The sequence below is a fragment of the Pygoscelis adeliae genome, unplaced genomic scaffold, assembly GCF_000699105.1.
Source record: "Pygoscelis adeliae isolate BGI_AS28 unplaced genomic scaffold, ASM69910v1 Scaffold26, whole genome shotgun sequence".
Taxonomy (NCBI): Eukaryota; Metazoa; Chordata; class Aves; order Sphenisciformes; family Spheniscidae; genus Pygoscelis; species Pygoscelis adeliae.
Window position 1 is genome coordinate 7,692,586 of NW_008825104.1, and position 17,332 is coordinate 7,709,917.

The 17,332-nt window shown below is 37.2% G+C and overlaps 1 protein-coding gene across 1 annotated transcript in view; it reads right to left on the minus strand.

Moving 5' to 3' along the window:
• Window positions 1-17,332, minus strand: part of CWC27 (CWC27 spliceosome-associated protein homolog (S. cerevisiae)) — a 124,220-nt gene that overhangs the window by 106,524 nt on the left and 364 nt on the right. The window contains exons 2-9 of the mRNA XM_009327285.1: window positions 16,496-16,592; window positions 14,761-14,873; window positions 13,196-13,339; window positions 12,355-12,453; window positions 12,070-12,173; window positions 10,925-10,994; window positions 7,072-7,151; window positions 3,875-3,908 (exon numbers count right to left, since the gene is read on the minus strand). Of these exons, the coding sequence (XP_009325560.1) occupies window positions 3,875-3,908; window positions 7,072-7,151; window positions 10,925-10,994; window positions 12,070-12,173; window positions 12,355-12,453; window positions 13,196-13,339; window positions 14,761-14,873; window positions 16,496-16,592 (741 nt within the window). The remainder of the gene's footprint in view (window positions 1-3,874; window positions 3,909-7,071; window positions 7,152-10,924; window positions 10,995-12,069; window positions 12,174-12,354; window positions 12,454-13,195; window positions 13,340-14,760; window positions 14,874-16,495; window positions 16,593-17,332) is intronic.

Consider the following 17,332-nt stretch of genomic DNA (forward strand, 5'->3'; position numbering starts at 1 on the left):
AAATATCTCCTTATTTGCTTCAGAGGGAAAAAATAAAAATATGATAATTAAATATTTTTTCATACACAAATTACATCTTTTTTGTACAGCTTAAAAAACTAAAACAGTCCATTCTAGACTGTAAACCCTTACAGGTCTGCAGAAGACCTCATAGCAATATGGTATTAGTCTGGTCATTGTTCATGAATCCAAAATTTGATCAAGGCAATACATTAAACATTTCTTTCATTTTCCACTAAAAGAAAAACAAAAAACTTACTAAGAACTTCTGGCCACATCATGGGTCATTGGTCATTCCTATAGTCATAATGGGTTGGAAGAGGTTTGCCCACCAGTCTCCATGAGGGAATTTACAAATACCACATTGATCAAAAGAGGCTGTGAAAACCTGTGGAATCAGTCATGCTGACTTGCTACTGAGGTACTATGCTTCCAGGCCTAGCAGAGGAAAGCAAGAGGGGATAAACCACCTTGGTTCAAAAACATTTGGACGGAGAAGTAAGTCATTCCTCTCAGCAATTAGGAAGAAGCTTCACTAAACCAAGGGATCTAAGTTTGACTACTTCTTTCCTTGAAGAAGGAAGCCTGCATGAATCTTAATCGAAGGATGCCAGCTCAAAGACTAGGTGGCTCATCTTTTTATATTTATTTTAGAGTGATGCTAATTAGCTAAAGAAAAAGCATAAGATGCTATGTGATTGTAATTTTAACCACACAGAGAGAAAGGACAGACTTAGAAATTATATTCCAGAGGACTGTACTGTATCCAGGAGACTACCAGGATGTCGGCACTTGGAAAGGAACACTCTAAAGACAGTGTACATTTCCTGGGTGTGACTAACAGGTAGAAGGAAGAGTAGCATGAAGACCATGTCAGGAGGCATGGAGGCAGAAAGGGGAGAAAAATAAAAACAGTAAGAGGCACGATTTTGGGAATACAAGAGAAAAATCAAGAGCTGGATTTCAGTGTTTTATTTGAGTCATTGTTTAGGAATCTTCAGACTACCATGCTTAGATTTTAGATTTAGACAAGAGAAGACCAGTCAGGAATAAAAAATGAAATCTGTGCATATTCAGCACAGTAAAATAACTCAATATTTTGTCAATAAAATAACTGAAAGGTTGTTGTGGAGGTTTTGTCTGTTCTTTTTAAATAGGGAAAAGAGAAAAGTGGAACAGGATCAGCATTTCACTTAATTTCCCAGAAAGTGACTGTTTGACAGAGGAGATAATGAAACTTTCTGAATGATTTGCTTACTTGATAAATTATCAGGGAGATGGGATGACAACAGACCTCAATGGCAGGGGGCAGAATCCAGAAAAGGAACATGACAGGACTGTGTTCAAGGTGTTTAACTGTCAAGGATAGAGACAGACTCCTGGTGGAGATTTGGCTAGGGCTGAGGTAAGAGCATTTCACTGAAACACAGAGAGTTGCATAGGAGAATTTCTAGAATAAGAATGGACAACTTGAGACAAATTGCAGTTGCTAAGTAGTAAGCTAATTAAAAACTACAGAAGTCTGAGTAACAGGAGGGGGCTTCCATAGATGGTATTTTAAAATGGGAAAGACAAAATGGTTCAACTTGTCCAACTCAGCTGAATTCCCTACTTCCCAAACCTTTCATTCCCCTCACTCTGCACAGGATTTCACCAGTTTTCTTCTAGAAAAACACTGACAAAATAGGATATAACCTTCCTCCTCAACACCTTCCTTCCTGCAACTCTACTCTTTTCTCCTGCCCAGTCTCCTCCTTTAGTCCCTTTTTTCTGTCTCATTAACTCCATCTGATTTCCTATCTTTTAGACTCTCATTTTTCTGAAGTCTCATTACCAACTAGATTTAACACATTTCCACCCAGAGTGGGCTACATGACAACTCAGGAGAGAAGCGGCTGTTCAGTTAGATGATGGTGTTCCTCTAGCGACACAGAAATGCAAAACTGCCTGCCTGGAAGCTGTACTAGTTTTTGCTGCCGCTCTTAGCTGGGTGGAGTTGCCCTATTCTTCTCTTTGCTCTGGAATAAAAATGTAATTGGAGATTTTGTGTCAGAATGACTAACGGCTACAGTATGTAATATGATTTAGCCATTTGAGAAGATTATTGAATTGGGGTGCGGATATCAAGCTTTATCTATGCATAGTACTATGTGAAACTTACTGTTCAGTAACTAACTGACAAACAGGGAGAAGAAAACAAGTTGTGCAGAAAGGGGAAATGGAGGAATGTCACTGGTGGGAAAACATTTCAGTCTTGTGAACATATTTCATATAATGTTTTCATTAATGACACAGAAAAAAGAGGTTTAACAAATAGTGATGAGGTACTGTTAATACAAAGGATGCAACTCTCAAAGCATGAAATGTATGACTTTGAGGACTGCAGTAAGAGAAACAGGATGATATTTAATAGCATGAACAGCAAGGTCAGGCGCTTAGGGAATAGTAACAAGAGTTTCTCTGACACACTAGGGACTTGTTATTTGGGGGAGGTAGGGAGATCTGGAAGAATTATTTGCTCATAGGATGGCTATAAAACTACCACCGTGTTGCAGCCATGTAAATGCGAAAGTGATCCTGTGATGTGTTAACTGAAATAAATCCAAGAAAGATGATAAAATACTAGTACCACTTCACAAGGCTCAGGTAACTGCCTGAAATGCTAGATTCTAGCTAAGACCTTTCAATGAAATGAAGTCTAAGGAGAGCACCTGCAGGAAAAAAAAAAGCCTTCCTATTTCCTACTTCATGACATTATTCTAACAGCATTCAGATTAATTAGGCTGAAAAATAAAAATGTAAATAAATATACCTAACATGTCCCTGTTCTACATTCCCCAAATCTAGTTCACTTAAATGGCTATTTGGACATCTGAAGACTTATTAATTAAATCCTATTCTCAGAACCCTTCTAACACTTAAATACGCCTGCACAGCAGGCATTACAAAGGAGAAGCGTCCAAGAACCTGAACTTGTACTATGCTTTGTGGAAAAAACAACAGGAAAACAAGGTGGAAGCAGACTGTTTTCTTCTTTTTTAGGCACAAGAGTATGATAGATTGTGTCTTTCCTTCACCTCCACAATGCATCAACTAACAGTGTAGTACCTGTGCATGGTGGGTAGATATAGAAAACAGTACTTTTCAGGATTCACTTTGGGGAATGGGAGATTACATTCCTAGTCAAATATTACATCCTTGTCTCAACAAGGATGTCTCAACAAGCAACTCAAAGCGGTAATGACCTACGGCTGGAGGCAAAGACATACTTCAGCTAGCAACCTTACTCTGCACCATGTGTGACAATCTCCTTGTAATTAAAACAGCCTCTATGTTTGGTTGAATGTTACTGCTTGGTTATTCAGATTTCCCGTCTTTCAGAGATGACAGTCTTCATCGATATAATTTAAGTGATAAATATTCACTGAAATTTTGTTTCCTCGAAGAAATCTTTCCAACAGGACTCTCACTCATACACAGATTTCCCCTCAGACGTTGGAGTTATATCACTATTCATGACAAACTTAATTTTAACTTTTTTTTTTTTTTAGAAGCAATTTCAGGGCTTTTATTAATGGTTTGTCACTCTGTGGTACATAACCTCCCATACACCTAATCTACTGACCAAAATATCTGGTAAGCAGTTTTTATAAAATGCAGTAGGTAGCATGCAGTAGTAACTCTACCCTGCTGTGAATATTCACAATGGCCAAACCTTAGACCTCTAAAAGAGCCTCCAGCCTTTTGCTGGAAATCTGACTCAAGCTAGTTTTCAAAAACCTCTAAAGTAGCATTTGTTCCCCTAAGAAAATGTAATTCACACATAGTAAAAAACAAAAATTTGTAATTTTTATTTGTAAAAAAAGTTACTTACCTCACTCAAATCCCTTTCTTCACTTGCTGCTTCACTAAAAGAAGAAAAATAATCATAACTACTTTGAAGTACCAGAGGAGATTTAAAATACAGTTCTTCAATAAAAAATTTTGTTTGGTTAGCTACTTGAAATTTTAGTCAACCTAGTCATTTATATCATCCTCACATTCATCTTAAAAGTATCAATTAATAGTATTTTCCATCATTTGACTGTCATAATCCTTTCTAATTACAAGTGTTTAAAAACACAGGATAAAACCACAGACATACAATGGATAAATTCTAACCATATCTTGAGCTATCCAGACAAAACACTAATGTATACAGTTAAAAGAAAAAAAAAAACAAAACTCACTTAAGATGGATGCTTTTGATCTTGTTTATCAAATAATTTTTAGCATGTCATTGCAAAGTCTATATTTTGGAAAGCCTTCTTTATATAGGCATGTTCAACATGCACTATACTGATAATTAAGCTTAACATCAAAATTTTCATTTGTTATACAGCTACGGTTTAGTGGACAAAAAGGAATCTATTTGAGTATATCCACTGTCAATTGTCACAAACTAATAATAAAGACCCTTGAAGATTTTCCCATCCCACAATTTAAAAAAGAATTTATGTTAGAGAAACAAAGTGAGAAATATTAAGGGAGTCCCCAAAGTCAAGGCTTTGAGGTGCGCTCTAAGCCATCAATAAGCAATCAAGGTCAAAGAAACCGTAGATTTGATGGAATCAATGATGTTAATTTCATTAAAAAAATTAATCCAGAAAACTCTCTGCAGAAGTATTTCTTAATAGAAGATTATAATAAAAAAAAACCCCAAACACGCATTTATGAGTATTAAAGAAAATATTTAGAATGCATCTAGGTCTGTAATTCTGATGTCAGTCCTGAACAAGTAGAAGCCACTGGAAGAGGTAAGATGACCTACTTGGGATTTGTGATGTGGCAACAGAGGTAACTGCCTTACCAACCTCTGGGAGCGTTTTGAAGGGGTTACACGTGGTTGTGGATCTCTCTGATATATTTGGACTTACATAGAATCTCTAACCAAAGGTTTTTAAAGAAACTAAGTAGTCCTGGGGTGATGGGAAAGTTCACGCATGAATAAATAGATGGTTAAAAGACAGGAAACAAAAGTTAGAAGCAAAGAATTATTTCTTGCAATGGAGATCACTAGTGCGTATCCACAGTAGTCTCTGCTGGGGCTTGAGCTGTTCAGTGAGCTCAGTAACAAAGCAGGCAAACAGCTAGATGACTGAGTTCTTTTGATAATACTAAGTTACTCAGGATAGTAAAGCCAAGAGCAGATTGAGGAATTGCAGATGGACCCGAATAATGAGACAATAAAATGATCGATGAAATTTGAGGTACATAAAAGTAAAGCTATGCACGTGAGGAAAAGGAGTCCCACATACAGAACAAGGAGCTCTCAGCGGACCATCATTGATCATGATGTGTCCCTCAGGGGTCTGGACTGGGACTAGTACCATTTAATATCTTCATCAATGACACAGTGGGATCGAGTGCACCCTCAGCAAATTTGCAGATGACACCAAGCTGTGTGGTGCGGTCAACATGCCAGAGGGACAGGATGCCACCCAGAGGGACCTGGACAAGCTTGAGAAGTGGGCCCGTGTGAACCTCAGGAGGTTTAACAAGGCCAAGTGCAAGGTCCTGCACCTGGGTCGGGATAACTCCCGGTATCAATACAGGCTGGAGGATGAAGGGATTGAGAGCAGCCCTGCTGAGAAGGACTTGGGGGGTACTGGTGGAGGAAAAGCTGGACATGAGCCAGCAATGTGCGCTTGCAGCCCAGAAGGCCAATCGTGTCCTGGGCTGCATCAAAAGAAGGGTGGCCAGCAGGTGGAGGGAGGTGATTCTGCCCCTCTACTCTGCTCTGGTGAGACCCCGCCTGGAGTGCTGCGAGAGGGCCATGACAATGATCAGGGGGATGAAATACCTCTCCTATGAAGAAAGGCTGAGAGAGTTGGGGTTGTTCAGCCTAGAGAAGAGAAGGCTCCAGGGAGACCTTATTGCAGCCTTCCAGTACTTAAAGGGGGCTTACAAGAAAGATGGGGACAGACTTTTAGTAGGGCCTGTAGCGATAGGACAGGGGGGTAATGGTTTTAAACTAAAAGAGGTAGATTCAGACTAGCTAGAAGGAAGAAATTCTTTACGCTGAGGGTGGTGAAACACTGGAACAGGTTGCCCAGAGAGGTGGTGGATGCCTCATCCCTGGAAGCATTCAAGGTCAGGTTGGACGGGGCTCTGAGCAACCTGATCTAGTTGAAGATGTCCCTGCTCGTTGAAGGGGGGGTTGGACTAGATGACCTTTAGAGGTGCCTTCCAACCCAAACTATTCTATGATAAGCAAATTTTGGGAGTTGGTACATTTTCATGGAATTGTCTCAGCTCAATACTCAACAGTGGTTAAAAAACAAATCGGAAGTTAAGAAGTATTAAAAAGAAATAGAGAAGAAAACAGAGACCATCTTTATGCAAGCATACAGATTTGTGATTCACCTCATTTTTAATATGTTGTTTAGATTTGGGGAAAAAAAAAGGTATTCTAGAACAGAACCAGGGTTGGGAAGAGCAACAAGAATAACCACAGGTACAGAACAACTTCTGTGTGTAAAAAGATTGAGTAAGTCTTTAAAAGTTTAGGCTAGAAAAGAGATGGCCTAAGAAGAGATTGTAGTAAAGACAGGTATAAAGGGACTGACTGCTCACTGTCTCTTCCAGCGTAAGAGTTAGAATTTATCAAATGACGTCAGTAGCAGCCAGGTTCAGAACAAAAAGGGGAGGTTCTTCTTCCTGCAGCAGACAGGAGGGTATGAATGTAAGCAGTATTACAAGAGACTGAAGTACTTTGACAAGATCTCTATTAAGGATTACTAAATAGATGAAACGCATCAAACTGACAGTCCGCTGACCTGAAAGTAGATGGAGGCTGAGAGACTGACTACTCAGGTAAACATTACACTTGCCCTGCTTTTATTTTTTGTTGGGTGTCCACTGATGGTCAACGTTGGTGACAGCATAGTGGGTTAGAGGAACATTTGGTCCGATCCTGCATGGCCATTCTTAATTTCTTAAAGAGTAACAGACAATGAGTATACATGATGCTAATCAGGTCTAACATCCTGAAAGTAAATCTGTTCTGGAAATTGGAAATCACATATTCACCTTTTGACAGCAGGAACTGAGCTTAGATGTGGATCATCCTTCAGTAGATCATGACTACTTTTACTTTTTCCTTTCATGCTCTGTTAAAAAAAAAAAAAAAAGAAAAGAAGAAAGGTATTATAAATTTCAGTGTTTGAGAGAACAGATGGTGAAAAAGGAGAATGGTAAGAACAAGATAACTTGTTTCTTGTTAGCTTTAGCCTAACCAGTAAGCATAAACACTTAATAGCAGATGAACAGAGAAGTGTTCCAGAAAGAGGAGCACCAAACTGACCCCAGGGATTTAAAAAGTATTTCTGCAACAGTAATGCACTTAATTTTAAAGGAAAGAGAAGAAAAAAAAAAAAAAAAGATTGTTTAATCATCACAATCATTACACATCATAAAGATACATGGCCTAGCACATATATACTTGAGTGAATGAAGAGGTAAGAACTTGACTTTCCAGTAATGGCATGTGACAACTCAAAGAACTACCATGTACAAAGCAGTACTTATCAATTGGTAGAACACTAATTAGACCCCTAGGAAAAAAAAAAAATTAACAACCTGCAATACATGAACCTGCAATACACCATGCAGGAATCATCTACTGAAGTAAGCAGTCAAATAAATCTAACAACACGTAAGATCTTCAGGCAGAAAGACTGAAGTAAGAAAGTTGCTAATCCAAAAAGTACACTTAAATTTCAGACTGAAGTCAGACTGAAAATCTCTGTTACAGGAACAGTCTGTATTGTGACCTGAATGTCTCCATTTCAGTGGCATTTTATAATCCTTTCAGGAAGGCAGTAGTTGTGTGGATAATAAAATCTTACTCATTTAAACACAACTTCGATTTTTTATTATATAGAAAAAAAGACTAACACGTTCAGCAACATGAAAAATTACTTCCTAAAACAAGTAATTTGTGTGTGTGTGTTCAAGAGCCAGATGAAACATAAGACAAGTGCTTATCACCTCTGTAAACTGCTCCAAGCATGTACAGACAATTAAATGATCTCTTTGGACACTGAAAGCTTCAGTTTAAACACTAATCAACAACCAGTGGGAGTCCCACTGTCAGGTCCCCAAGCGCAATAATAGCCTTGGTGGCCTTGAGGAGTTTTACCTGGAGCTCCTCTGCCCATTAGCACCATTTCAGCTCAGGCCTGAAGAATCCACTGTCTGCCTGAGCTATGTCAGAGGTGTACCTGTGTCTAATCCCACCTTCTGGATGGGCCTGTTGGACCCACATTGTAGACTTGTCTCCAGCCCTGTCTCCTGTCCCATCTCTTGCTGGCTCCTGACTGGACTGCCTGGATGGGGACCTTGGTCTTGGTTATTGCCTCCTGTGTCCAGGACTGTTGATGGACCCTGTTACCAGCAACCAACTCTGCCTGCTGTATCCAGACCCTGCGGGATTGTGCCCCTGTTGGTAAGCACACTGCCTGTACTGGAATCACTCCTGCCTCTGCACTTGCCTTCTCTCATGCAGCCATACCGCTCTTGCCACTCCTTGACACAAACTTCCTTAATCCTGTGATCTCTGCCTACTATAACCTCCTAGGGTAAACAAATTTTCTTTCTAAGATTCACGCTTTCTGTAATATAACCATTTAGAGACTCTCCTGATACAAAAGACACAATTTGACCTGTAGCATTTAAAAGAAACCAATGGCCCTAATCCCTTGCTTAATCTCTTTTTACATTATTTATACTTCTCACTTTAATCATGTCCTGCCCATAAATGTTCACAGCTTAAATTCCAAGAGGGAAAAATACTTTTTCTTTGTATATTTATTTGCTCATTTATCTTTGTGTCTCAACTTTCATCTTGTAAGAAATAGGGAATAATCATTCTCATCTTTCCCTCCCTCTCTCCCTTTTTTAAAAATTTATTTTAAAGTTACTATGATCCATATCCCCAGTTATCCTTCTTGCCCTTCTTTGTACAGTCTCAGGAACAAGAATCTGGTGATGCATTGCAGCAAAGGCAAAATATATTCCCTCACTTAGACTAAGTGTAGTGCAGGCTGAACAAATCCAGAGTAGAAAGTTGTTCATAATGGGGAAGATGGAGAAAAGACTTAGGGAGGCATTCCTAAATTCAGTCCTTACTTGGTTAATATGATGTGACTAAGACAAGAATTCTTATTTTTCACATGTAAACACAAAACCATTAAATACCATAAAAATTTCATCCTGATACATGGTGTTTTCATTTACTCTTCAGATAATTTTAGCCTCAGCCTTGCTGCACTAAAAATTAATAGAAAATGTTCCCTTTTCCCAGATCTGTTAGAGGATTCCTCAGTTACTTGCAGACTTTCCTCTCAACCTCAGTCCTTGAAAAGTATACCCTCTTATGTTGAAACAATCAGGTCTTACGGCATCTAGCAACCAAAAAAAAGTTCACAGAAGGATTCTGAATTTGTAGATGTCAGAGAATCCCATTATTAACTTTGACCTTCAATTTTTCTTATTGAAAACAGAGAATGAAAGTTGGTGCTGAAGTTCACATACTTCAACTTAACCAAGATTAAGATAATGTCCAGAACTATACAGATACTGATCTATACCTATTAGAAACAAGCAAGGAGGTTCGGAAAAAAAAGGTTTCATTCTGTTGTAAAGAATGAATAGACATTCTTCGTAAACAGTTGATTTGGCTATTTTCCCACCTACAGCTAGTCCAGAATTTAGTCAGGAAAAATATGAGGATGAGATTTTAAGACTGAGTTAAAGACACTATGACAACACTGAAACTGGGCTTGTCCTGCAAGAGGGGTTCTATTTAGATCATTTTAAACTGAACAGCAAGTATTTGGCATGAAAGGGAAGAACATCAAAGCAACCGAGCTAAATGCAATATTAAATATCAGACATATACCAAGAGCAGAATTGCAGATGAGCATGTTAAGGTAAACAAGTATAGTTAGTCTGACTGGCAAGTTGAAACAAGAAAGAACATTTTTCTTAGTTAAAAATTAAAACTACTGTTGTGATAAACCTCTACTATCATTCTGACTGATACCACCTCACTGTAATATTCTCCATTATTATTCACTATTGTCTTTTGTATTTTAACTAAATCCTGAGGATTGAGGACCTTTTTTTCCACTTATGTGGTACAGGACTCAGCACCATGTAGTCTGATCACTAACTGAAGCAGGTAGGTACCCAAACCGTACAAATAAGTAAGAAAGTCTAGGGCTCTAGAGAAATAATTTGGTCAGCAGTAGCAATGAGAATGACAACTTGTTAAAGAAATTTTTAAACTAACCTTATTTAAGTGGCAAAGTCAGATAAGGAAATGTTAGATCAAAGACTACCTATGCAACCCTAGTTCTGTGAACATGGGCAATTCACAACAGTGCAATATTTAATTATGACAATGCACTATTTTCCCCACAATAACCCCACTTGATTTTGCACACAGAATGGATATACATAAGAAAATGGAGCTAAGAATGCACTGGCAGTGAACAAATTGATTTATTTCAAACCTCAAGTATTTCACCATCAAATCACACGCTTATAGTTTAAGGAGGTGAAGGAGAGTAAAGTACCTATCACCTCCATGAATTTTAAAGAGCGGACACAGATCTACACTAGAAGTATAAAACTTTATGTTTATGGAAATGTAAAAATATCACACAGTAACTTAAGGTATTTTAAAAGTTAGAAAAGTTAAAAATGTCTGTTTTTTTCAACATGTTAAAATAGTAGAATCATAAAAACTGAAGTAATTTCTAGTATTATTGTTCAAAACTCAAACTTAACAAGATTAAGAACTTTAAAGCTTTTCACAAACATGCAAAAAAGGTAATTTTAAGTTTAAAAGAAAAATGGGGATGATTTGGTACAGTACCTGACTAACTCTATTGACTTCCTCCTCTTCTTCTTCAGCTTCCTCCCCAAAGGAAAGCAGGTTAAAATTTCTTTAAGAAAGAAAACACATTTTCTAGTAAAACATTAAATACTGTCTTTTTAACATTCCATAAAATTTAAACACATTACTTTCATATTGTATGCAATTTTTAAAAAAAAATTTTTGTCCTGCTAAATGTATCAATTTCAAACATGTTGTTTTGCAATAAACCACAAATATTTAGAGAAGCATGTTCTATTCTATTCGTGAGACAAAACAATCAAGATTGTTAAGCATCGCTTCAAAAATGGTAAGACAGAATTTAAGAAATTCTGCCTTGACTAAATTTTACAGACTCTTAAATGCTGACAGCTCTGAAAACAGAGCAGTTGTGGTTTTTTTCAATCTTTTTTTTCCCCACAGAGCAGCATTCAAGTACCAAACACAAAACTTTCAAGATATGACCGCTCACAAAGGCATCAAATGCACCCACATTCACAGAATGTAATTAAAAGAAATAATGATCTTTACTTTTGGGAAAAAAAAAAATCAATTGTTTTCATTATGTTAGAGCCAGTCAGTCACAACATGTTGTATGTCTGTCCAACAGAACTGACAGCATACACACAGTCTAGATTTCCTATTACTTTTCATTGCATGTTTATGACTACCAAATTTCATTCACAGAAACTGAAATTTCCCATGTTAAAATGCCTGCTTTTTGCTAAGTATTTTAGTGGGAGAGAAGTGGTAGCTGATAAAATAAGCTCGAAAACCTCAAACAACTGAGCTATGACCTAGTTACTAGTACGTACTAACTTCAGCGTCATCTCAGTCACAAGAATGATTGCATATTCTTGCCCATGGGAAAGGCTTAATGCTACCTTTTACCTCTCTTTTGCAACAAACTATCAGCATGCATGAAACAGTTACACCTCAGCTGATGCACAGTAACCACTTCAGTCAGAGCAACTAAATTTGTATGATCTCTTCAGAAACAAGGAAGTAGGTTCGGCTAAGATTGGAGAACATTCCTCTGTGCACTTTGGTAAAGCCTTGTGTTTCAAAAGCAGAAATACAAAATTACCGAGCTGCAAATTAAAGGTGAAAGAAAATTAACCATCACTTATGTTGCATATATTTACTTTGTGCCTTTTACTTTGGACTTTTTAGGTTCTTCTTCCGGTTTATCCTTCTTCAGCTTTCTATTTGGTCTTGGAACAATGTCATCAAAAGGATTAAACAAAACCTGTTAAAAAAGTAGTATGTTAGACACATCTTTAGTAAGTATTTTGTTATAATTAAATGATTCAATATTTTAAAACAATACCTAAAAAGACATGCCAAGTTTTCATACTAGAACACAGTTTTCTGAATGCTATGACCAAAAGAATTTTAAAATTTCGAGTTTCAAACCAGAACATACTCACCTCACTACTTCTTATTTTGTGTGGACTGAGAGGTCTCTCTTCCTTGTCAACTTCTACTTCAGCCAGGCGCAACATGTTATATATTGTATCCCCTGTAACCTGTCAAATTTATAAAAAAGGTTTAAAGTCCTTGCCTATAATTTTTGTTAATTATTCTGCAAAATGCAAGGCAATTATTATGTAAAGAATTTTGAAAATGCAAATGATATGGGAAATACTGTAAGCATGTCTTCTAAAAGACAGCAAATGCAATGTACAAAGGTTTGTTTTTTTAAATTTAACAGCAAAAGTTGAAGGAATACAGGTAACTAAACCTGCATTTTTGAGAGCTTATGCAGGGGAAGATGTCAAAGTCTTACTGTGAGCTGTGAAATAGGAAAATAAAAGACGCTGTGAAATAAAGAAATAGTTGGTTTATTTTCTTTCAAATAAATCTTACATTTAGTGTTTACAGTTAGGGTCGGGGTTACGTTTTTCATTTTCCTGATTCTTCTTGGGTAATTAGAATTTAGAAACAGAATTTTCTAAAATGTCAGTAGTATTAGATGAACTGATTAATAAGACAGAGCCATTATAATACTAGTAAGATTATTCCAAGGAAGCACAACACGAAAATATAGTTTAGAAGAATAACAACAGCAAATAGATAATTACGGGAACAACCCATAGAAACATTTCTACCAGACATGGGAAACAAAAAGAACGGAGACAGCTTAGAAAGCAGTGAAATAAATTTCAAATGTACGTAGCAGCAAACAACACTAAAATAGCCTTTGAATACAGAGAAACTTATAGTAGCTTCTGTCAAACTCAAACTGGGACTCTAGTTTGTGTAGCAGACCTTTCCAAAGATTGTGTGCTTGTTATTAAGTTCATCTGCACGACCCAACGTAAAGAAAAATTGACTCCCGTTATCATGGGGCCCAGCATTTGCCATAGCAACAAGTCCTCTTCGATTAAATCGCAATCGTGAGTGGAACTCATCCTGGCAAAGACAGAAAAGAACATAATTTAAGTATGTAATTATTTTTTCCACTTCTTTAGCTACAGCTTAGTTACATCAATATGCACACACAGAAAATATGCTGTTGATTTTCTTTTGAATCCAGACAATAATAAAACCAAAGTCTTTTGAAACTTAATGCCACAATTCCATTTAAAAGCTTCTGTTTTCAGCAGAAAAGATTATTTTTAGTCAATGTTTTTTCTTCTTAGTGCCTATAATAATGCAAACAAGTGAACAATCTTCTTTCAGAAGAAACCATAAACACATAACAAACAAACACCAAAGAAAAAAATTAGAAACTAGTATATCAATAATAGAAAGACACATGATTTAATAAAAACTCTAAGTTCTACCTTGTTAACTTTCTCTTTTTTCCAATTATTGCCTAATAATCAATTGTTATTTATTATTTTTGTTGGCATTTATTACCCCTCCCAATATTAAAAAGATCCAAAGCATTTCTAAAGGTAACCAATAGTTTTACAAGAAGTGTATGAAATGTGTTCTTGTTAACCACTGTATTTAGAGGAAAAATCCTAATTCATGTAAAATAACTGGAAGCTCAATAACAGGTTGTAATAGTACAGTACTGCAAAAACCCATAGGAAGAACATTTTCTGGACCATAAGACGACATAATAGGACTACTTTCAAAGCAAGGTGAAAGCCATGAGTAATATATTAATACCATGGTAGTATCACAAATCTAAACACTGCAATATTGAGATACCACTAATTTTAAGCAGCAATGCTACTACAATATTGATAATATTTGTTTTGTTCCCTGCTCAGGTACCAATCCTTTCCACAAACTTGATGTTCGTGTTATATGTGTGAGTCTACTCTAGCAGCAGGGAGATGGAGGGCCCAAAGTCAGGCTATGCAGCTTCATTCATGAGTTAAAGATGCCCACCCCATCTGAAATGAAACAATCAGGCCAAACAGAACACAGCTGCTGTGCGTGTGTAGCTTCACTCAGGATCTGAGCCTCCTGGTTAAGAGATGAGCCATGCTGGTATCAATAATACCAATGAACACATATACAACATTCAGAGACCTTTGCTAAATGAGATACAATGTGCGTAAACTGTACATTTCTGCATCTGAGTTTGCCACATATCAACACCTACTCTTCACTCTTCCCCCTCCCTATTTTTCCTTCTGAAGTTCATGCTAGTAAGGTTATACATTTATCATAGTATCAGAACAGCTAGATTTAAGAACTCTCAATTCAAAAAGGCATATTCAAAAATACTGAAGCAACATGTGAAAGCAATTACTGTTGCATGTATAATGTTGCATTTCTAATATAAGGTTTGTTTTCTCACAACCTAACACAGTAGGACTAACAACTGGTAGAGAATAACCAAAAATATATGCATAACATATACCAATACGTACCTTGAAGGGAGCTCCATAGATTGAATCTCCACCTGATCCAGTACCAGTGGGATCACCTCCCTGCACTATAAAGCCAGGCACTACTCTGTGAAATATTGTGTTGTTGTAATACTCTAAAAAAAAAAAAAAAGATATTAAATACATGTAAGTGGTCTCAAAATCAAACTTTCATATAGATCATGCAGAGATATCTAGAGACTGAAGTTCCAGAAAGCAAGCACTGTAACTGGATTCTGCTATTTCCACTGGGTTCCCTCCTCTTCCACTGTCTTGCTCAATGTGACTGTATCTCAGCTACAAAGTATTGCTGACAACATTTATGAAGAAAAGGTGCTGTCATATGTTTCTGTTACAAAATACACTGTGCATCACCAACAAGATGATATTGATGAATTATTTTCTTTTCAGCTTTTAAGTTTTATCACTGGAATGATACTACCAACCTACATCAATTTAAAAGGAGAGCTAAAACTACTATGCTCTGTCCCAGTCAACACCTCACATACATCGTTAGCCATATTCATACACCAAATTCTTAGCATTTTCACTCACCAGCATGGAACACAGGTGTCACCCCTTCCACCACCTACACTGTACCCAAATTGATCATTTCCACAGAATGAAATATGTGGTACATTTTGCTCCCTAAGTTATCCTCTTTTATCTATCTATCAGATAAGGTTTACGAGACCATAAGAAAACAAAAGGAATGCAAACTTAACTTCACTTGACATGTATTTTGGGTTGATTTTTTTTCTTAAATAAATAAAAATAAATCTGCAGCATGCTTCAAGACAAAGCAGGATCTGCAAATCCTGCAGCATAGCTAGATATATTTACAGATGGTTATATGCTAGGATACTCACAAAAGAAATACTCAAATTTATTATACAAAGCATAGGATCCTACACAGCAGTCAGACAAATTCAGAAAGGCAATAAAGCCCAGTTCTTTAACACGGAAGATAACTGAACTCCTACGACTTACCAAGGGCTAAGAAATTGATTTACCATTGCAAAAAGTCTCTACATCTCTACATTAGGTGTGTTCTGGAGAACACAGAACAGGCTGGATCCATGCTGGAGGCATAAATCCTAGACTGCTATTTTTCCTTAACAGAGGAAAACTAAAAGAACTCTTAACCACTCTATAAATGCATAAAAGGGATAACAGCAGCAGCTAGAAAACACAAAGGCACCAGGTCCTTCACAAATTCTTGTTACAGTTTTCCCAATAGGGAGCTTCTCATTCTGGTACCCACTACTTCAGTTAACAGTGTTACAGAGCTTCCATCAACAAAAAACTACAGCAAATGAAACATTAGAAGCACTCATGAAAAAAATTAAAAGGTAGTTTTAATTTTTTAGTACAGAAATGAGAATTTTGGAGGATGTCCAATATCGCATCGTTGCCGTTTCATACATACATTAAAGAAGTAGTTATACTTTGTAGAGACTTGCTGAAAATAAGCCTTCCCAAGCCTCCGACATACTTTTCAGTAATACTACATCATCCGCTACATTTGAGAAAACCATCTAAAATGTTTTGGTTTTGTTCCACCGGGTTCCTTAATAACCTTGAAAAACATTGTCTGAGTTAGCTAATATTTTATAAATACAAATAAATTCATTAACATACTAAAGTTAAGACATAGTTATGACCTCTATTTTACAAAAAAGGAACAAAGATTGCATATGGAATAATTTCAACAACTCCTATCCCATTCAGTCATTACCTTCCATACAAAGCTGGATGAAATTTCGACATGCTTTTGGTGCTTCTTTTGACCATAATTCTATATCTATATCTCCTGCTGTTGTTCTCAGCAAAACCTATAAAAATGTAAATAAATACACCATTATTTTTATTGTAACTTAGTCACTGATCTAAGAATATAATCGCTGAATTAAAAAAATACTTCTGAATTCATTGTATCAGTAACAGCAGTAGACATTCAAATGTGCCAGGCAGCCACTGTTAGTTCTAGGTAGTATTACCAGAACTTAAGGTACAGTTTTGAACTGATATGTATAATGAGGCTTCAAGGCCAATGACCTGGTACCCGACACATGACAGAAACTTACATATCCTTTATCACTTCCGTAATGAAACAACATGGAAAAAAATATATAGTTATGCCATAAATCTCCAAAGGCATACACCTCTCTTACAAGTAATACCATTAAATTCAGTGAGAGATCGTAATAAAATCAAGAACCTAGTAGAGGAATAGAAGAAATGAAATGTTTCAAGGACTGCTCTGTGTTATGTATCCACACAGCACACGTCGTGCTTTGACTCGGGTAATGTCTTTAAGGGCTATATCACCTCAAACCAGCACCACAACACGGAAACCACCAACACACACATACAGCGCACATCCTCCTCGCCTGTTCCCCCCACCCCCTGCAACATACAATGTCTTCAGACCCCCCCATTCAAATGGAACCGCAGTGCACAACCCGCCTCACCCGAATACCCCCGCACTCACGTAGCGCAGCCTCCTCAGTCGCGCTCCCCACGCACAACGCGCACCCCCCCCCCCCCCCCCACCGCACCCACACACGGCGCG